The sequence below is a fragment of the Mya arenaria genome, chromosome 12, assembly GCF_026914265.1.
Source record: "Mya arenaria isolate MELC-2E11 chromosome 12, ASM2691426v1".
Classification (NCBI taxonomy): domain Eukaryota; kingdom Metazoa; phylum Mollusca; class Bivalvia; order Myida; family Myidae; genus Mya; species Mya arenaria.
Window position 1 is genome coordinate 52982954 of NC_069133.1, and position 22466 is coordinate 53005419.

Consider the following 22466-nt stretch of genomic DNA (forward strand, 5'->3'; position numbering starts at 1 on the left):
GAAATAATATGTATTATACAATATCATATATTAAACAGGGTCTTCGTTTAAAGCGTTGACTTCTGGGCTTATTCCTGCAGTTTATAGTGCATAATGATACAGTTATTTTATATAAAGCAGGCCTAAAAATACGATTGGTTCGGGTTTACAGACCCTACGTTAAATAGGCGCCGACACTACCGTTTTTATAGTCCGTTGGTAAAAAAATAGATAAAATAAAAATAAGTGTGTTTTAATATTCAGTTTAAAACCGTTCAAGCTTTATAAAGATGATTACTTTAGCACAATTTCGCAATTATGCCAATAACGTTTTTGAAAAGGATATTAACCTAACCAAATCTTATCAATTTTCTTTTGGCCTGACGAGTGAAAATGCGACCGAAAGTGTGTAAATATCACACCCTCGATCGGTGCTTTCAGTTCTGATGGATGTATGTACTCAAGGACCGGCCCAATCGTTTCGCAGACTTGCTAGGGGCTACATACGTTACACAGCTTCATCAAATTGAAGCTATACCAATTGTGCAAGGCTATAGAAGCAGTTATAGACGCGAAGAATTACTACGTATTGTTATTTATTTAAAACAAAACTCAGAGAATTGAAATTTTGATGCAGATCACAAAAGCTAACCCTAGCTTACTTTTAATAGTTCCCTGTGGCCTCAGCTGGATAATGACCAAACGGGAGATAGAATCAATGACATTGCCCAAGCGGCTCTATGAAGTCTATGAAGATAATTAAAATCTGATTTTATAAGGACAAAATGACAGCTGTTACACGAAGTATTACTGTGAATTCCCTATCGGGCTCAATAGACAATTAAGCGTGACAATTAATGACCTTTTGGATGAGATAATGAATAATATATGTGTCACACCTTGAAACAAGTCTTCAAGAACATGACATATTTGACTTTTTTTTAACATGTATAGGGTCAGGTTTATTTCATCTAGCGGTTTCAGTTTCAAATCTAGGTGATGAAAGTCTAAGCTCTGTTAATGCGTTTCTTAATTTTACATGATCAGCATCGTACGAGAGATTATTATCTGCAAAAGGTAAAGTGACAAAGTGGTGAAATCCTTATCTGGTTCTATTGACTCAAGTGTGTGACCCTGACCTTTAATATGAAGGCATGAATGGTATAATCTGACCAATTTATAATCGTACTTGACTTAAGATTAATAGACAAACTCTCCGACCAAGTTTCATATTACAAACACACTTAAATGTCAGTTCTTGAACGAATCATTGAACATAATATGAAAAATGAAATCATTTTCAAACTAGACACCAATAACAAGAGCGTCAACTGTTACTAAATACGCCCGTCCTTTTATAGGACAGTAAGTTTGGTGAAAAGTGGTTTTACGTTAAGCATAATTTAGAGAGTGAACACTGTTAAGACTGTTTTTGCCAATTAAAGGGTAAAAACTCTGAAGTGACTGAGGTGACATGTCTGGTTATCGAACCTGACCAAGATATTTTGTCCATATACATTCTGACTAACTTTGGTAATCATTGAAAAAAGGGCTTCTAAAGTCATTGATCGGACAAGATCGGTTTTAGGTAATTTATAGAATTAAAGGACGATTACTCTTGGATGACTCAAGCGGTATACCAGGTTAACGAAATTGTCCGATTTAATATTCCCATACACATTCTGACCAAACATGTTGATGATTAAACATAGGCTTCAGAATATTAGGTAACTTCTATAATTAAAGAGCGAAAACTCTCAAATGTCTCAAGAGATAGAGCTGGATATCAAATATATATTTATCCGATATATTATGCCAATGTACATTCTGATTAAATTTGGTGATGATAGGACAAAGGTTGTTAAAGTTATTGATCGGACAAGACCGATTGTGGGTTATAACTATATAAAAGGGTGATAACTCTCGAGTGATTCGAGCGGTGTGACTGGTTATCGAACTTGTCCGAGATATGCCAATACACATTCTAACGAAATTTGGTGATGCCTGCACAGACACTTCTAAAAGTAATTGAGCAAAAAACATCCAGGATGTAGCAAAACCGCTGCAGGTAAACCTTTTATGTTAAACGAACGTATAAAAGTTAATATTAGACATCTAAATTCGTCTGCTTTAATACATGTAGTGCGAAAAACCAGTTGCTCTTAAAATAGATAGACTTTAAAAAAAAATAATGTTACATGTCAATCATTAAAGAAACAACATAGGTATGCTATTTACCATTTATTTTTGTATAATACATACATAAATATTGAAGCAAAGTATTTGTAAAAAAAATATATTGCACTTTATTAAATATGAATTATCTGAGTAATAATATAATGAGTAACAAGAATATTTGAGAATTGATATCCACTGCTGAAGAGACTTGATATCCCATACTAAAAATAATTGATATCCCCTGCTGAAGAGAATTGATATCCCCTATTGATGAACATAAATATCCCCTGCTGAAGAGAACTGATACCCCTACAGAAGAGAATTGATATCCCCTACTGTGAATTGATATCCCCTGGTGATGCGAAGTAATATCCCTACTGAAGAGAATTGATATCCCCTGCTGAAGGGAAATGATATCCCTTACTAAAGAGATTTGATATTCCTTACTGATGAAAATTGATATCCCCTACTATAGAGAATTGTTATCCCCTGCTGAAGGGATTTGATATCCCCTACTGATGAGAATTGATATCCCCTTCTAAAGAGGATTGATATCCCCTGCTCATGAGAATTGATATCCCCTTCTGAATGATGCATTTCCAAAGATCCATTTTAAGAGTTTAAGGTATGCAAAACTCGACACAGGGTACTTGATCAAATAAAAGTAACTATGGATACGAATTGGGTAAAATACTTTGTTGTACCATTGCTGTTGTAAGCTCGCCATTTCTTTTTATTATTAACTGATATTCACTTCATGATTATATTCAGCTAATATTCAAGCTAAATTATCTTATTTAAGGGCAATAACTCTGATTGTACTGATTCAATCATGATCACACAAGTACATGCTCCACATGGCTATCATTGTTGAGACAAGTTCTCTCAATTAGTTACATATGGCTGCCATAAGACAAAGTTTAGCTTTTTTCATCATTTAAGGGCAATAACTCTTGTGTAACTGAACAAATTCAAACAAATATTGCGCATAATCCAGCACACTCAAGTTATACACATTTCATGTAAGTTTTATTAATTTCTGCCTTTTACAGTAATTGCTCATGAAGGACCAATTTTAGCTCTTTTACTTACAGGGTATTAACTGTTGTGATACTGACCTGACCAAGACAAGACTTGCGCCTACACCACAACACTATCGGTATACACAAGTTTCCTTTACTTCTGTCAATTAATTGCATAGTAATGTATTTTTTCATTAATTAAAGAGAAATAACTCAAACTGTGTTACTGATATGATCCAGATGCACCAGAGCACAATGGCTATACACATGATTGATTTTTGTCTGGTAGAGAAGTAGAAATAGCTATGGACAGATGGAAAGTTGGACAGACAACACAAAATCTTTATCCGTCTTTGGAAATTGTTCTGTAGGGCATAAAAATTAAAGAACTGGACTGGTGAGAAAGATAACTGAAACAACTGTGCCTGCTGGACAATAAAAGTTGGATATTAAACAACCGCATAGGCCTACATCAAGTGGAAAACAGACTGGAGGTTGTAAGTACGTCCCCGGAAGTTTCATACAGTCGGGCTGCTAGCTGCCGGCAGTGACCAGAAATGTACTGGGTGTTAGCCAGACCCACATGCATCATGTACAGCTCATTACAGTGAACCAAGCTTGGAATGCCATTCGGGAAACACTTGTGTGTGATGTACCTGAAATATTCACAATAAATTGCATTGTAACAAGTTGTTAAGCTAGAGTGATGGAATTTGCTACTTGGAAATATGTATATACCGTAAAAAAAATTCAATATATTATATATATACAGACTACGGTGGACTGTTTTCTTCACCCCCCAACCACCATCCCCCCAAGAGATGAGCTTGAAAATCTTCCATTGTACAATAACTTTTTATCTAGCTTTGTGTTGAATTTGGAATACCGTTTTGATTTTTTGTGTATTAGTTGTGTACAGATAAAATACAGATCTTTTTCTTTTAAAGATTTAAAATTGTACATGGATCCATTTCATCAGGATTGAAGTTGGATTGATATTTTTGTAGTTTTAATGAATATTTCAACTTGCTGCCTTCAGTAATTCTTTAACAGACAGAAGATACTTCCAAAAGTCATTAAGTGAAGCAGACCCTTGGTTTTTGTTCAGTGTAAAATGTTGTCATGGAACAGTGCAGCTTTCATGTCATTAAGAGTGTCAAGTACTATAGAATGTTTAAATTTGAAAGGACTTTTCTTTAATTTATATACACCTATCATGTTGCGCATTTAAAACCACTGAATTATTTAATTTAACATTACTTTCAGTTGATAAAATAATGACATAGCCGATTTCAAGTCCAACAAAACTGCCACCCCCTCACTCCACCCTTAAAAAAAAGAAGAAAAAATTAAAATAATACCTTGCGAAAATAAACTAATCAGTATCTTATTATGTCCTTACTTGTAGAAGTTGCCAGTCAATATCCCAGGGGGTGGGGCCATGAAGTCTGCCCTGTAGGAGTGCTGTATCACCTCTGGGTCTCCCTGGGGGAGGAAATGTACCCAGTTAAATTACAATATATTTACATTCACAAACACTTTCTATATGTACAATTTAAGAAACTCAAACCAGGGCTTGTATTACAAATATGCCATACATTCAGATTGAATTATTTTTTCAAGTAAGTTTAAACTTCATGCACTTAACTCTTCCAAAGACATTTGTTATCAGGGTTGAAACCTGTAGTGGTGTCCATATGAGACGTAGGCAATTTACTCCATCTTGGGCTTAAGCCCACAACATGATTACTGGTACTTCACAAACATTTTCTTTATGCATGCATTGATAATTGATTAAGATAAAGCATTTAAGCCAGCCTTAAACAAATCCAAAAAAGACAAAAAAAAAAAAAATTCAAGAGAAATATTATCTTTCTATTTTGTTGAAACCTTAAAATTACTCTACTGGGTATAACATATCATGTCACGACCATCAAAACAGTCATTTTATTATTTATAGCTACATTCTATCATCACATGGTTTACAGGTGACCAGGTGCGTGCATTTAAAAAAAAAATGGTCTCTGAAAATGACTAGCAAAAACCTCAAACAGATAGATTGGTGCAAGGCTAACAAAAAGAGCTATCAAAATTGATTAACATCAGTGGCAAAAGAGATCTAAGGACACCAGTGAAAACCATAATTGCTCTTAAAATAGATAAAATGGTTAAACATTTGCAATTACCGAAGAATCAATACACAAATCAAACATTTCGTTGCAGCAAAAATGCAAACCTTATGTTGCATAAGTAGAAGTCACATGACTTGTGGATAATTGTAACATTGTGAAAATTGTTCCATTGGAACCAAACCTAGTATTGAACATGATTGATGGAAAAGGTCATTTTGGATTATTTTGTATTTACATGATGAACAGTGACCATATACAAGAATTGTCTGTTTTTTTGAGTAGACAAATTAGGCAATTGAATTGGATACAGTTATACTCCTGGATTGAATCTGAACTTTACTCAATTTCTGAAAGTATCCTAAGACTTAAGAAAAAAAGACATCAGTTTCTGTGCTTCAGGAACTCCCTTGGATGAGCCAATCAAACAAATCTCTACAGCAACAAAATTGAGAGGTGAAAGACAAAACAAATAAATCTGCTCCTTTATCTAGTGTCACTTATATTTCTAAACAATATAAATAATTTTTCATTCGAAAATACTTGTATCACATTTATTTTAGAAACAAGAGCTTAATTTCTGTATGTGAAATTTCATTTGAAAATGATAAAAGTTTCTTTCTCTCACCCTTCAAAATGCAACTTACACTGAGGTTTTCAAACCAGAGGAAATAGGAGAAGTGATAATCCCCCTCCCGTGCGAACACCGATGTATAGCCTTCATGTAGCTTACACTGCATCCAGTTGGCCATTTTCCAGATCTGAAGAACAATTAACGTGAGTACACACTGTGCTATCTGGCCTGCATGCAGTGTTTGTATAGCACTCAGCACTTACATGCAAAGTTCCCAGATTTGATTACCAGACTGATCAAATATGTTTCTAAGTATGGATGTCTGTTATATCTGACATGTGAAATATTTAACAAAACTATTCCGATACCATACAAAGAAATATGTATATGTATGGAAGCTCTTTGACAGTGCCATTGCCACCAGTATGGGCCTTGCTATAAATTTGGAAAATGTCTCTACATAAATATATATTAAATTTCTTCGATTTATCTTTAAGCTTAAAGAATTATAGTCATGGTTAAGGACTTGCATGATGCTGACCCCAAGGAAACATTATCTCAAAGTTTTTCCTTTGAGAAATGGACAAATTAATAATGTACCTTTTCCTTAAGTAATTGTGTGGCATCGGGAGATGACTTTTCATCCGTCTGTGTTATGTTTAATGCTGGAGCCATCATCTGATTGGTGCGCCGGTTCACATAGATAAAGTGGATCAGTCCAGGAAAGTCCTCAATATATTTGAGATAAGTTAAGGAAGATTACTGGCTAACCTAAAACAAGATTTCAACCTTTGGAAATGGTTTAGCTTTTGGGCTTCATAAGTGTCCCGAAAATGCAAATGAGTTCAGCAAAACGAGGGGTAGGTTATACAATCTGTTAAACATATACATTTTATTTTATTTTTGAAATACTTTTGTGAGATATTGGTATCTTAAGACCGTTTAAAAATAATAATTTGCTTATTATTATTTGCTTATTTGACCATAAAAGTTTGGCACATGTTTTACCATATTTAAGTCATCTATGTTTGTTCTGACAATTTTTTCGTATAAAAAGTATACTAATACAATCCTGTTGACTGACTCAACTCAATCAAGACTGAAGAGGCATACATTTTTACCTCTTCATATTGATTATCTCACAGTTTTATACATTTACATGTTTCACACAATTTGTGATTGTGCTATTTTCCTAGCATGCTCAAATCATAATTTAAAATCTTTAGCAATTAGCATCTTTAAGGTTTAAAGTATGTTTTCTTTCAGTTTGTGTAGCTAAATTGGGCATAGCTTCCTGTTACTTTACCAGGTATACACTTTATACGTTGCAGTAACAATTAAATCTGAATATCAACGGCCTCACTTCAAAATGCTGAAGCTACAAAATCCAATGTTTTTATTAGCAACATTTTTAGTATTTAATCTTGGTAATTTGATCTCACATTTTTTTTACAAAATGCCGAAGTTACAATTTTTGTAGTAACAATTTCTGAAAAATGGCTCTTTTGCTTCTCTGTGAGATGTCCAATCATTGCTTGACATTTTGATCACATGATACAACACCATTTTTTCATTGGACAATTTACTTGACATTTTGCAGTTCGCCTTTATATTTTTAGTGATGTTAAAATTCCAAAATGCAGCTTTGGCATTTTTAAGCGAGGCCATCGGTATGAATGTCCATCTGTTTGTTAGTTGATTTAAGGGCACAACTTAACAATAACTAAAGCTAGAGTTATGGGCCTTGCCTCAGTGTGCATATTGTCACTGGTTACACTTTTAATCTGAATATCATTCAATTTTTGAATAATAGCCAAGGTTAAATGATAATCACAGATGAATAGTAGGCTATGATAATAACCTGACCTAATTCATCGAAAAACAGACAAACTAGTCAGTCATAAAGGATATGAAGTCATCGTAATGTTCCTCTGGCCTTTCACTACAAGGTAGTCCTTGTAGTCTCCTAGCTGTTGGCGGAAAAGTTCCGCTGACCAGGTTAGGGCGTCACTGATCGGGGAGGTCAGAGGTCGTGGGGAGAGGTATAGATACAGGAACAATTCCGTCAGCTTGCGGCGTAGTGCCTTCAGGCTCCTCTCTAGGCTAAGGTATAGTAAGATTATCTATCAATTATACAATATAATGGACAAAGGGCGTCCTGATCAGGGAAGTCAGGCGTCAGGGGGAGAGGTAAAGATACACTGACAATTCTGTCAGCTTGTGGCGTAGTGCCTTCAGACTCCTCTCTAGGCTAAGGTATAGTTAGATAATCAATTAATAATACAGTATTATGGACAAAGGGCGTCCTGATCAGGTAAGTCAGGTGTCAGGGGGAGAGGTAAAGATACACTGACAATTCTGTCAGCATGTGGTGATGGACAGTAAGGATCCTCTCTGGGCTAAGGTATGTAATTATTCTAACAATGAGATTTACGTTAACTTTAAGGCAAGACAATTTAAAAAAGTAATAAAGGGGAAATATTGCAAAACAATGTGACATGACATTAGTTTTCTCTGCTGTATTTCTAATGAAAATTACACTACTATTTCCAAAGCTATCTGATATATTATTGTTGGCACCTTCATGCTAGAACTCAATTAATGCTCCTTTTTCAATATGCAGTTATTGGATTCTTGCAATAGGGTGATTATTAGTGATTATATACCTTGCTGTCATATCTGTGCGCGAAGACTGTTCCAGGTAGGCAACCATCCCGCTGCGGATCTCTTCACTCTCCCATTTCCGTTTGATCTCTGCACATAGACCTTCTATAGGTCCCTGCAGCATAAAAATATCACAACTAATTCATACACATACAGGGTCTATTTACATATACATATATGTATTGGTTGTACTTATAAAATAAAGAAGGCAACAATTACCAGTGGTATTCATAAGCTTGGATAGTGCTTTGTGAAATGTCAATTGCTTGCTTTTTTAAAGAAATAATCTTACTTTCTTGTAATGATAATTGAATATGTAATTTGGATATGCTTTCAAGATATAAGATTGTATAAGGAAAACATATGGAATTGACTAGAATAAACACCAACATTTATGGTTAAGTAGGTCACTGAATTTTTAACAAATGGGGAACAGTATGAAACACTATAGGGTCAATAGCCATGATCTGTGCAGCTAAACTAAATAACTTTCGAGTATGAAGGTACAAAAGAATGATTTATTTTCGTTCAAAGTATGTATATGTCTGACAAATCAATCATTCTCTGTATGACATTTAAAAAAAAAACTGGTACGTACTTTCAATGGTCCATTTTTCAAAATCAATTACTATGCATGACAGTGTTATGTTGATAAAAAAGTTCCAGTCATAAAAACCTCCCCCACAAAGAGAGAGTCATATGTTGTTTTGTGATGTTGTATGTCTCTTGTTTAAGAAAGGTTTATCAAAAAGGGTATGGAAGGGTGCTACACTCTGTTCTTGTTTGATAACACCATTCTGCCCTCACAATTTCAACATTTTTTCCGGTAAATTCATAATGTTCAAGTTCTTTACATCTCAATACAATATGCCCTTTTCCCTCTTAATACCCTGTCCCTCTTTTGCATCTCCCTGTCCCTCTTTTGCATCACCCTGTCCCTCTTTTGCATCACCCTGTCCCTCTTTTGCATCTCCCTGTCCCTCTTTTGCATCTCCCTGTCCCTCTTTTGCATCACCCTGTCCCTCTTTTGCATCACCCTGTCCCTCTTTTGCATCTCCCTGTCCCTCTTTTGCATCACCCTGTCCCTCTTTTGCATCACCCTGTCCCTCTTTTGCATCACCCTGTCCCACTTTTGCATCACTCTGTCCCTGGCTAAAAGTTAAAAACATAAAAACTAGTGGCCTTAATGTTGGGCCTCTAAACACCTTCTCTGTAGTCTTACAACTGTGTATAACTAAGGTATATTTAATGCTGACTAGACCAATATTTTTTTTTAAATTGCAATTCGGTGATTTTTAGCTTGAAACCATGACCAGACAAAATGACACACAGTCACACTGTAACACTAAAATAATATTTTTAATCAATTTACAGTGAAACAGACCTGTGTCTATAGAGAGTATTAGTTATATTTTGTAAATGAAACATACAGGTTCCTGATGTCTGCCGACCCTGGTACATGTTTCACACATATTGAAGTAACTGTAGAGAACATATGAGAGAGAAATGTGCTTATTCATTTTCTGACCCTGTTGATGGCTCACCTGGTCATATAACCCAAATATGAGAATTCAATCTAAACACACCAACAAAAAGGACGTTTCAGATGCTTTCTTCAGAGTGGAGAACAAATTTGAGATCTTGTTGTTTATGGTGTCATACAATTCTTGTACGAGTTGTTTGCTCACTTGGGAATGAAATCAAGACATATGTATTTAAAGTTAACCTAGTAATTCAATGTGGAGCCTTACCCGGGCTTTCTTCAGTGCAGAGAACATGCGTGTGAGCTGGTTGTTGATGGCCTCGTACAATTCCTGTCCTTGGCGTCTGCTAACCTGGTCACGTGATCCAGACATGAGATCCTTAAGGAGCTGGAGGACGTCAACAAGGCGAGGGGCCTGGGACATCTTGTTGGACTGCATAGGAGAAGGAAGATGATGGTAATGCTAGTTTTAGTTAATACTTATTTGATTGTGCTCCATTGTCATGACAACACCATAGAGCAAATTATATGGATCACTCTGAAGTTCTTTTCCTGAGTTTTTCGCAAGATATATGCCCTTGGTTGAAGCTCAATATTATAAAACTTTGGATTCCAGTGCCTGTTATTAAAAAATAACATATGATAATATTATAAGTATGGAGACAATAGTGATTGTGGAATAATGTCAGTGTCAAATCTTAATTAAACTGAGATGTAGTCTAGGAAATACCTTTATAATTAATGTCACAGTATCTTATATTCTAATTTCTAACCATAGTCTGTATCAAAACCAAGCAAAATACCTCCGTGAGAACTATAAGTATAATCCCAGGGTATATTCTCCTACAATGTATCTGGTGGGGTGAGAATTTACTCATCCCTGTGGCAAGAAACACTGGCTTCTTCACGCAGTCCTGATCCACAAGGGACATAGGGTATTCCTGGTATTCCTGGTCGTCGGGCTCAACTGTTTTTTGGGCAAGTCGAGTGTCTGATGAACTCTTTTCACTGCAGAAGTTGCCACCTAAGGGACAGTAGGAATACCTGGTTAAAAGCTGTAATAACTTTAATCAAGAGAGTCCTTGATTGCTCACAAGATAAACAAGCAAGTGGCAAGGCCCACTTCTGCTCTGGTGACCGAAGGGTTAAGATATGATAATACAGTCCAATCTTGACATGCTAGGAAAATAGCACAATCACAAATTGTGTGAAATTCGACCACAGGGACTTCAATATAGCAAAAAATTGAGATAGAAAAATCAACATAAGCAGATTTGTTTTATATAGAAACATAAGGAATACATTCGGGACCGGGTAAAAAGTTTGACATAACCCGAAAATCGAGATATATCAGAGATCAACATCGGGCAAATTCAAACAAATTTAATGAAAGTAAGGGCACTATTATCAATTGCATTAAGGAAACATGTAAAATAGTGTCAAATTTGAATCTGCTACATATGATAATACCATTTTTATATTTTCATTTAAAATTTGTTACAAATTGAAAAGAATATGAAATAAGCCAAAAGAAAGCTTTAACCCTCAAGAAAACTTTGGACTTTTATGCTGGCTATCACACTTGAAAAAAGCAAGAACTAGTGACTGGTGATTTATATAGGAAGTCATGTAATGATATATACAAGTTTCTATCAAGAATCAAACTATGGTAAGATTCATATAGAAGCCTGTATCAAAAATATAGTATAGCTTTCCACAATCAAGCTTAAAAACAATCACAATTCAGAATACTAGTAAACTAATAAATTTCCACCTTTTCTCTTGTTTTCCCCAAAACTGCTGCTCCGCCCCCTTCCCATTGGCTCCTCCTCTGACCTTGACCCCCTCAGCCCCTTGTGACCTTCAACCTCACCAGCAGTGTGACTACGGGGCTTGGAGTTACCAAGGTGACCAACCGCAGAGGGTCCAGGGTTTGTGAGAGCTACATTGCTTTCTATAGCCTATAAATATGAAATTGTGAAATTTCTAAATGTCACTGAATAATAAAAAATGAAGATAAGATGGTGCCCTTTTTATTTGTTATGTTGTAAAACTTATTTACTCTTTTTATAATGTATGATAATAAAACCAGGTCACCCTACTGTAAGAAGCTTGGTGTTGGAAAGCACATTTACTTTAGGGATCACTCGAGATGTGGTAGGGTCACAAAACTGGTTGATAGTCTTGGGTAGGGCTCTCCAAAGTACCTGCAGCTTTTTTTTCCCTCTAGGGGTATAGGAAAAGTACCAAGTTCCTCACTAGGGAATGCTAATGATTTGGTAGCATCACAAAACTCACTGATACCTCAGGGTAGGGGTAGGGGAAATTTTACACTACACATAGGTTTGACCCCCTTCAACTGTACCTCTAGCCTTGCTGCAGCCTCTCCTGGGAATACAGGGAAGGTCCCATCCTCTTTCCTTAGGACCACAGGAGATGTGGTAGGGGTCACAAAACTTTCTGATACCTCAGGGTAGGGCGTCTGAGTTCCTCCTAGAAGAATGATTGTATAAACTGCATGAATCAAGAGTTGTAAGTTCCTTAAAAAGTGTTCTCATTAACCAGAGTCAGTGTACACATGAACTAAGGGAGTTAAGCCATCCAATCAACGAGTGTATTATAAGGCACACAAAGAGTGACATAAAACCTGATCTTCCTGCTTCCTGAAGGCTACTGCTAGAGTTTGGTGTGCCTATAAAAGGAAATCATTGAGAGCATAACTATCTTTCTCAATTGTCCCTTTGTCTCCACGTATACTTGATACATGTAATATGCAGTCAATATTAACATTAGATTCTGGTACTGTATCAGTGACTCTGAAAAGCAGCTGAATAATCACTGTGAGAACCAACCTGAGCTACAGGTGTTGACTGCTCATTGACAAGATTATGAGTTCGAACCCATTGAGGGCTACATTTTCATGGCCTCTCATATCAGTAGTGGTGTCTAACCAGGAATCAGATTATAGAAAGATTTTATAGGCTACCAGCTGCTAACTTATTTTAGAAAATTAGTATAAATTAACCTGAGTCAGAATCTCCCAGCATGCTCCAGTCGAGGGATGGGCTGCTGTCTCCCTTCAACTTCCCTTCTAACGCAGTGTAGTACTGGAAAACAACACACTTAGTTATCAAAACAGGATTAGGTTTAATTAGTATTTACGAAAGCATCAATTGATAAAAAAGTTCATGCTTATTCCTTAAATTGTAATCTAATGTTAGCTTGGTATTACTAATATTTAAGGCAATTTTCTTCCATCCAAACAGAATATAAAAATACTTGTACTTGGGCTTTGTCTTCAAAACATGTTTGTGGATAAATTAAAATGTTCCGTAATTTTGTCATATAGATATTATCTCCAACAGTAACTGAAATGATATAAATCTTTTCTCACAAGTCATAGTTAGAGAGACTAAATACTGAGCCTACAGTAAACATGATAATTATTGATAAAGTTAAGCTATGATCTCTTAAAAACTTAAAAGTTTGTTGATCAGTTAGTGTAAATCAATGAACAACTCGTTATCACACAGATTATAATCTTAAATGAAAATAAGACAACTTATTGCAGTAAAACACTGTTGCAACCGTTAACACATTGTTCTGTTGTGAAGCGTATCCTCATAACGTTTCCCCAATGCTTACTTTTGATTTGCATATATACATGTATATTGCATATATCAAGATCATTGATACATATTTACACATCAACTTCTATTCCCTAAATGAGCTGCCTTTTGGCAATTGCAAATATTTTCCAATGAACGCAACATCTTCGGATCGTAAATCATTGCATAACAATAAACATGAAATTTGAAAATTGTTTATCTTGTTATTGCTTGTATTGTGTCAGCAGGCCCCGAAAAACTTAAGTCAAAATATTAGAAAGTGCTAATTAATGATATGTTAAATGTATTGTTGTCATTTGTGATTCAATTTTACGCTTAAAAGAGATTTGATGTGATTGATTTTTCCCGTGTTATTTGGACATCATTTGATAAACTGTTTCCAGTTACGGTCGAGTTGTTCTATTTACAGAATGGCCGAGAAACTCAGATAATGACATAAATCCCTCAATTCATTCCTTAATTAATCTTATCAACATTCATCATGAAACAATGAAGACATTCACATTCATGAAAGAGCATAAACCTTTTGTATATTTGTATATAATAAAATCAGTGTTAGTTTACTTAAAGCAGTACCTGTTCATTGTCTGTCTCGTCCCCCGTTGTAAACCCCTCCACGGCACTCTCGTACCGCTCATGGCGAAATGTACGCACCTTCACCGAGGCGGGGGATTTCGCCTCTTCTCTGGAGTAACAAGTTTAACATAAAAGAAATTGCATCAACTTAACATACTTATATTCATTTTCATTATTTACTGCTGATACAATTTATTGACTTTGAATGTCCCTATAACATATTTTATTATCAATGGTGACTGCATATATATTCTTGCTATTATTTGTAAGGTTATTCCTTGCTGATAATTAACATGTAAAATAAATGAATGATGTATACCAGGGTAGATAAAGCTTTTTAGGTTTGTATTATTATTCTTATTTCACATGAAATTAGACATGAAAAGTCTTATTCTGAAAACATTTAAGGTCAAACAAGAGCTGTCACAGAATTTGAGAAATGCCACTGACATGCCATTCAATTCAATGGATAATGCAATTACTAATATGTCAACATTCAGGAAGGGCAAACGCAAACTATAAGCATATTCAAGACAACATGATGGTTAACCTCAAGTGTAGGGAAGCATGCAATGTGATTAGACGGATGGATGGACAGTGCAATTTTAATGCACAAATTTTGGGGCAAAAAAAATAGCATTGGTAACATTTCTTTTAGGTCAAATTTATACTTTCTTTTTCGACACATGAAACTGTTTCAAATGGTACCAAACTGATTGTGGGCCACAAGGCATCCAAATTTAACATAATGATACATTGGATACCCTTATGTTCAAATAATGGGCACTACACTTAACAATATGCTTCCCATGAATATTACCTTAAGCCCTGTCCACCTGCTAGTCTGTAAGATTGGGCAAATAGGTCCTCCAACTTCTCATGGGTTGGGAACAAGCTCCGCACCAAGACAATTATACACAAGATATCTGCTGACTGCAGCTCAGAGGCATTTCGACTGAAATAGATAGTCAGGCATATGTAGTGACCTATGTCATACGTGGCATTATCGCGAGAGTGAAATACTGTTCGATATAAAAAATAAACTATGAAATCATAAATATTCATGGGACATTTATTTTCATGCATGATGTAGATGATACATAGCACCATATCGGCATATGATGAATTTGCAGAAATTTTGGATAGCAGTTACGATTCTTCATTTTTAATTTTTTTTTTTTTTTAAATCCACGAATTTAAGAACCAACGAAATTGTCCTTTTTCCGAAAAACCACGAAATTTCAAGCCCACAAATATAGATGGTTACACAAACAACACAGTATTTAGTGATGGTTTTTTTTTTAAAGTTTAAATATATTAATCAAAAACACAACAGCATTATGATGTATCTGTATATAACATATTTTGTTCACTAACATCATCAAATGAAATTTGATGCCACCTGTGCTACAATGTGGTCGAGGTCCATAGTGTTCATGACCTTTTAACTGGACGTCAAACAGTCATGATCACATTGAACCTGAAGATGTGCATTATAATATTGGAACTGAGTTACAATTAAGTAATATTTTGTAAGAGTATACCAAAAGATATTTTGCAATCAGTATTACAATACTTGACATGAGGGAATGTTCAAGAGTGTTGTTGTGTAATGGGCAAAAAAAATCTAGTTAATTAATGTTTCTTAATGGCCTAGAAAAAAATGGGGAAGACACAAGAAGGGCTAAAAATTGTGGTTTTGTGTTGACAATATGAATAATTACATTTCATTCTGCTGCTGTTAAGTCAGCCTGAAGTTTTTTGGGATTATTTACAAGTGAAGGGCCATAACTATTGTAAAACCGAGTGGAATGTGACAGAAATGGCAGATGCACAACAGCCCACGCTGATCAACAAATCAATTTCAAATGAGTTTCGTAGAACTGTAGATAAAATTCTTTATTTCAATTAGAAATGCCAATCATACGAACACTCACTTTGAGTATAGTGAAAGCAGTTTGCTATTCACGAGGAGCAGGGCATGTTGTGTACGACTCTCGCCAACCTCAGACATTCTGTTAATACACGCCTGTAGGATCTCCACACACTGTTCACTGACAACCTGGTTCATATGTAGCTTCTCTACAGCCTTGAAAGTTGAAGTGAAAAGGTTAATGTGCTAATCAAGCCAGATACAAAGAGCATTACTATTGCTTTACCTCGTGAAATGCCAAACAAAACCCAAAATGTGCAAGTTCTCATGATGAACAATTTGTCCATTAAATTTAATGAAGTTAGGTTGAAATTCTGATTTCAGACAGATGTCAACCCTCACAAATAGACAGAAGGACAGACAAACCAATGCATGCGCAGACAGATAAGGACAAATCTATATTCCTTTTTCCATTTATCTTAAGATTTTTCTCCAAGCAAGGGACAAATGTGTAAGCTAAATAGTTTGATAAGAATACCATGTATTTAAAAAAGCATTTCAGGTACCATCCTAACCATGGTTTGCTCAATTTCAGCAAAGACAGTGAGAAAGGGCTAGTGGTATAGGTGATGCCTCTCAGCTAACAAGTTGTATGTTCGCTCCCCACCAAGGGAAATTTCCCATGGCCTCTCAAAATGGACATCAGTACTGATTTCTGCCCAGGCAATTTACTGATTATATAAGATATAAGCTTTTGCCACAGTGGAGTTAATAAAAATCAGTACAAACCAATCCTTAAGAAAATGCGTGGTTAAAGTTGTTTGCTTGCAAGAAACTGAAATTGACAAACCTCAACAAACACAAAAGCAACCCAAGCCAATGACAATGTTTATCTGTTGTTATTTTCAGTTGAAAACCAAACCAATGACAATGTTTATCTGTTGTTATTTTCAGTTGAAAAGGGAAATCAAAAATGGCCTATCACAAGAATTATTTAAGCCCGAGTTATGAACCTTGATACACATGCATGTAATGTCACTTAGCGCATGTGAATGAAGCTCATGTGATATCTTGAATGTTTTTTCAGTAATGGCCAAGATTAGAGTAACGCGGTATTTGCACACTGAAGATGTCACAGACAATAAAGCTATCATGTTACCTCAATTTTTATCTTCGAAAAACAGACAAGCTCATTACACATCAGCAACATCCCTACCTCAACTAAAAAGGATTGTTCATTCCTGGCCAGGTAGGTCCATGTTGACATGAGGATTCTAAGGAAGTGCCATCGATCTGCTTTCCTTTCAAACCTTGGCCTCCCTATCCTGTTAATGAATATACAATACATGATAAATGGGGTTTCATACAAAGCACAGCTGTTATAAAATGGCAAACAAAATGCAACCAAAGGTGCTATTTGAATCCATGTAGTTATATTTAGCAAGGTCAAATATATTTTCCTCAATTTGACAATAATTTTAATTCTGGTAAGTAAACAATTTGTATTATTCCTTAGCCTAGTCTTTTGTCTAGAGAAAACTTGACCTTCCCATTGGGCTTACAAGGTCATTCTTTAGGATTGTTTCTAACATTGCACCGGATTGGATTAGCGCAAAATTATTAAACAAATGGTATATGATATTACAACAAATAGTCATTAATATTTATACAGTCCCATGTTACTGATCACCTTACAGTTCTTTAGCAATAACGAACCAGTTGCAGAAAATTTAACTTATATTTTAAATTGTGATGAACAATTATTAAAAATACAAATAAATAGATGGATCACATTTTGTTGCATGTTGATACAGTATGAATGCATAAAGGCACAATGGCAAATTTCCCAAGGAGTGCTACAGCGCTTCATGGAATTTTTGCACATGCCGTCCTGCGTTCAATGACATCACTCTTTAAATCCCTATATTATCGCAATATTGTAGTTCATTAAAAATTAAGAAAAAAATCAGCCTTCTTTCATTCCCAATGACACACAACATTTTACGATCTAGCAGCATTTATTTTATATTCTAAAAGGTAAAAGGAAATCATTCAGTTTCAAACTTATATAAATCTTCATGCTCTTTAACCTTTGTGAACTTTCCAATAACAATTCATGAAACACCACTAATAATAAATCCCAGCTCACTCTTCATGTACAGGTCCCATGAGAAAGCCCATCAGCCTGGCGAAGACCAGGGTCTTCCTGGTGAGGAAGTCTTCACTCTCTGTGCCGTCTCCATTGATGGCAACCAACAAGTATTCATCAAACTAGAAGACAATGATTACAATTCTTTAAACACAATATATACTAGGCATTTGTTTCTTTGCAGTGAAAACTTCTCTCATACTTCCTAGTTCTTTTAATATTGATAATATGTTATTTACATAAGTATAGAAATACAAATATTTTCCCTTTTGTTTTCTCCATTAAAAGCAAAACTGTTAAATTTACAAGACATTGAAAAAAAACATTAAATACACTAGTAGGGGAGTAGATCTCAGACACCTTTTGAAGTTTTTTAAGATACCTTCCTGATGTTGATATATTCAAAATATTTTTTAACAGTGAACTTAAGCTCTTTTTCAGATAGAAACATACACAATAAGATGAGATTAAAAAGCTTACCTTTGTTTTGTATGGTTTGGAATTAGGTGTACAGATCAAATTCTATCTTGGTTTGAAAAGCTATCACTCTAAATTTCCTACATTTCTCGTAATAAATCAACATTATTTTGATCTAGTATTTTGTCATCCCCTTGTAATACCCTTCAAGTGCAGTCAAGATTTACAGTACTTAAATAGTCATATAATTTATACTGACATGTTTGAAAACCATTATGAAGTCATTTTCGCAGGTGATGGAAGAACAAGGCGTATGCGCCTGGTCAATAAGGAACCACTGCGACATAAACAAGGGAGAAAAATGCTGCATGACAATGTTGGGATCCACTGTGTGAACATCTTGCTGATCTTCCTGCAGATAGAAAGGTAAAGATAACACTTATTTATGCCACAATAATGAACATGTAATATATTAAGCTATGAAGACCTTTTATAGCAATTAACAGATATACAGTTTTAAAATCCTCATTTTTTAACATGATTAAGAACCATTTTCTATCCCTTGGTGATGACCAATGCTACTGTAATCATCAACATACCCATTATAGTGATCTGCTTTAATAATCAAATAGCAATAAATCATGGTAAAAAAATGCAAATTATACAAATGTTAATACAAAAACATTTTACCTGACATGTTTTTTAAGATGTGCATATTAAAACAGACCTGACAACTATGAAATCATTCATTTGAAATTTATTGTGACGTAATGGATTGTTTTAATTTGCCATTTCTTGTAATTCACATACAACTATGCATGAATGAAAAAAAAAAATGGTTGGTCTGTTTTGCTATGATGTTATATTGGCTGATCACTAAAACCAAGGAAAAAGTTTATTTCATATCAATAAGTGGGTGATTTTCGCAGAATATATTTCAAAACTAATTTGTTTTATATAAATTTTAGGATGTAATATATTTCATTGAAGGTGAAGCAAGTGATTTGTGTCAAGTAAAAGACAATACATTGTCACATCCTTTTTTACTTACATATCATTTTTTAGTAGATTAATGTTACTTAGTTATTTTTGTTGCATATCTTTCTAATAAAACTTGCAACATAATTTTATCTAAGATAGTTAAAATAGTCAAATTGACATTACAAAATGGTGAACACCAAAATGCAGAATTTCATAAAGAATATATTAATAAATTCACTATAAATGTATGCAATAATGAACTGTAAATGTGGAAACATGACTTATAGGAATTTTAGAGATATACACATGTTAGGCACCAAAAAATATAAAGATGTCACAAATAATCATTAATCAATGAATGATTCATGCATTTTGTCACAAAAAATACACTAATTATGAAAAATGTTTTAACCATTAGAAACCTAAAAAAAATACATAATTAAAAACAACAGAGAAAAGTATGACTGTTGGGGACATTAAACAGGAGACATGAGCAATTTATGATAACTAGGTATATTTTGGAAATATCACATTCTTGTAAAAGGGGTCTGAAGAAAAAGATGTTGCAAGTGCATAAAAAGCAGGGTAAAATATGGGTTAATGATTTACTGTGCAGAGTTTAAGAGCCGTGGTCTATGGGTATGGGAATGGGATTTTCAACCTCAGTTATAATGCTCAGGACATTGTAGAACAAATACTAGTATTTGACAAGACATTCAGCTTTTGAATAAAGGTTGTTTATTGTTATTACCTTTTATGATTATTGTGCATCAACATCAACCATTCCATTCAAAATTGATTATGTTTAAGAAGTTTTTGATCTTAATTTGTGGACATGACAGATGTATGAAGTCTATGAAACTATTGTATCTCTTCTTTGGAGATGTCTATATGGCAATTGTTTCACGTTTAATACAGTGTTATTTTGGTTGTACAAATGTGAAACATTGATGTTAACTCATGTATTCAATGTATGCTCTTCATATGGGTCTTAAAATACATTTTAATGAAAAGTAATGCAAAATACATAGCCAATTGCACATGGTTAATATTACAAATGAAACAGAAATAAATTATACTCATTAAGCGTGCCAGCATAAATAAGCATATCCAGAGGTTTTGTAATTTCATTCAGAAAGGATAATTTTTTGTGACTAAAAAATTTCTTTCGGGAAATATTACACCACTACAAATTTTAAGTCCATATTTAATAAATTTACAAATGCAGTTATGCCCAGTAGAATAAGGACTTTCATTGAACTGTTGAAGCTGTTAACACTGGTTAATATAATAACAACAAACAACTTTCGTCTGCGGACAAATTACCGGTATAAGTCCTTTCTCCTTTGCTTGCGTGTTGATGTGTCGAGCAAATTCCTTGTCAGTGTCGATAAAGTGGATGTCATTGAGTCGATCTACAACTAGGAAGCCTTTCATTTTGACAAACCTCCCTCGGAGACCAGCTTTACATCATCAGAGCCGTAGATTCGTAAAAAAAACAACAACAATTTTATCTTAATTACATAATAAAATGAAAATAAAAATAATAAAATTGTTGTTACATTTAAAAGATGCTAGTGCAATTGACAATATGATAAAAAATTAATTTCATCAAAATACGAAACTAACTAGATGGTAGTCAAAACGGCCATATCCAAAATGGGAGTGGTGGGAGGGGAGCAGGACTTTCCAACCCCAAGACTTCAACTCTTTCTAAAAACGAAGACTTTACAACCCTTAGACTTTTCAACCCCTATTTCAAGTGATCTAATAATAATTAATTACTCTTTTTAACATAAATTACTTCACGATGATGGATGGAAAAAAATCCATAAAATATAATTATATATTTGTTAAGTCAATAGCACTACAAAAAAGTAACTTGACCTTATACTTCGCAAGAGCTTGGATTTTAACACAGACGGAAACTCATGTTCTATCCACTCTAATACTCTCGAAATATAGTTTTGAATATAGAGTATCAGAATTAGTCACTCATGAACACATTTTTATGATCACAAATGCAAATAATTCTTAATACAATATGCAATTTGTTAAATATATTTGGGCCAAAACTTTGAGGAACTTTTTGCTCAAGCAGTAATGGTCAGACAGGGATTCTTTACTGCAGTATAATCGTGTGAGAAATTTCATCATTTACAAGAGTTGCTGTCACAAAATACACCAATCAAAATTATATGGTTTGTTTCAAGGGTCAAACTGAAGTGACGGGGATAACATGTCTGATTTTGCCTTGCTAAGCCTTACCATACACAATTTGTCCAATTTCGATGAGGATAAGACTAAGGTTTCTCAACCTGGAGAGAACAACTTAGATAACACTGCCTTTGTAATTGAAGGACTATAACTCTTAGGTGACTGGTTTGGTGACAAAGCGGGTTATCAAATCTGGCCAATATATTCTGCCCATACAAGCATTGTACAAGTTTGGAGATAACCAGACAAAAGCTACTTCAGAAACAGCACATAACAACAATTGTTTAATGCAATTCAATGGCAAAAACTCTAGTCACCGGAATAACATGCTTAAGTAGCAATTAAGTAGCACATTTTCACTTGTTCAAGTTTGGTGATGATTAGACAAAAAATTATTATAGAGATAGTGCGCCCACAACTCAATGGACGCTGCTGGACGCAGATTATTCCAAAATACATCCAGTCTTGAAAAGCAAAAGGTATTTGTTGTTTTATTCCAAGATAAATTAAAGTTTATGCAAGAATCCGTTAAACTTCTACTCCTGATGTTACTATGAGCATGTGACTCCTTCACTCTCTGTTGACCTTCTTTTCA

The 22466-nt window shown here is 34.6% G+C and overlaps 1 protein-coding gene across 1 annotated transcript; it reads right to left on the reverse strand.

Annotated features, from left to right (window-relative positions):
• Positions 1–2205: 2205 nt before the first annotated feature.
• On the reverse strand, positions 2206–21124 carry LOC128212392 (BLOC-3 complex member HPS1-like). Its single transcript, XM_052917830.1, has 18 exons — positions 20981–21124; positions 18933–19085; positions 18257–18378; positions 17324–17432; positions 16172–16323; positions 15055–15189; positions 14235–14343; positions 13055–13136; positions 12395–12522; positions 11804–11990; positions 10833–11053; positions 10298–10462; positions 8549–8661; positions 7790–7985; positions 6483–6617; positions 5956–6069; positions 4582–4664; positions 2206–3835 (listed from the first exon to the last, which is right to left on the reverse strand). The coding sequence occupies exons 1-18, from the start codon at positions 21089–21091 to the stop codon at positions 3652–3654; spliced, it is 2499 nt and encodes an 832-aa protein (XP_052773790.1). The 5' UTR covers positions 21092–21124; the 3' UTR covers positions 2206–3651.
• Positions 21125–22466: the final 1342 nt, after the last annotated feature.

Coding starts and splice junctions, on each gene's coding strand:
- LOC128212392 (XM_052917830.1), bottom strand. CDS start 21,091: ATGAAAGGCTTCCTAGTTGTAGATCGACTCAATGACATCCACTTTATC. Junction 13,137..14,234: donor ACGAGACAGACAATGAACAG/GTACTGCTTTAA, acceptor GTTGTTTTCCAG/TACTACACTGCGTTAGAAGG. Junction 8,662..10,297: donor CTGCACTGAAGAAAGCCCGG/GTAAGGCTCCAC, acceptor TTTATGCTGCAG/GGACCTATAGAAGGTCTATG.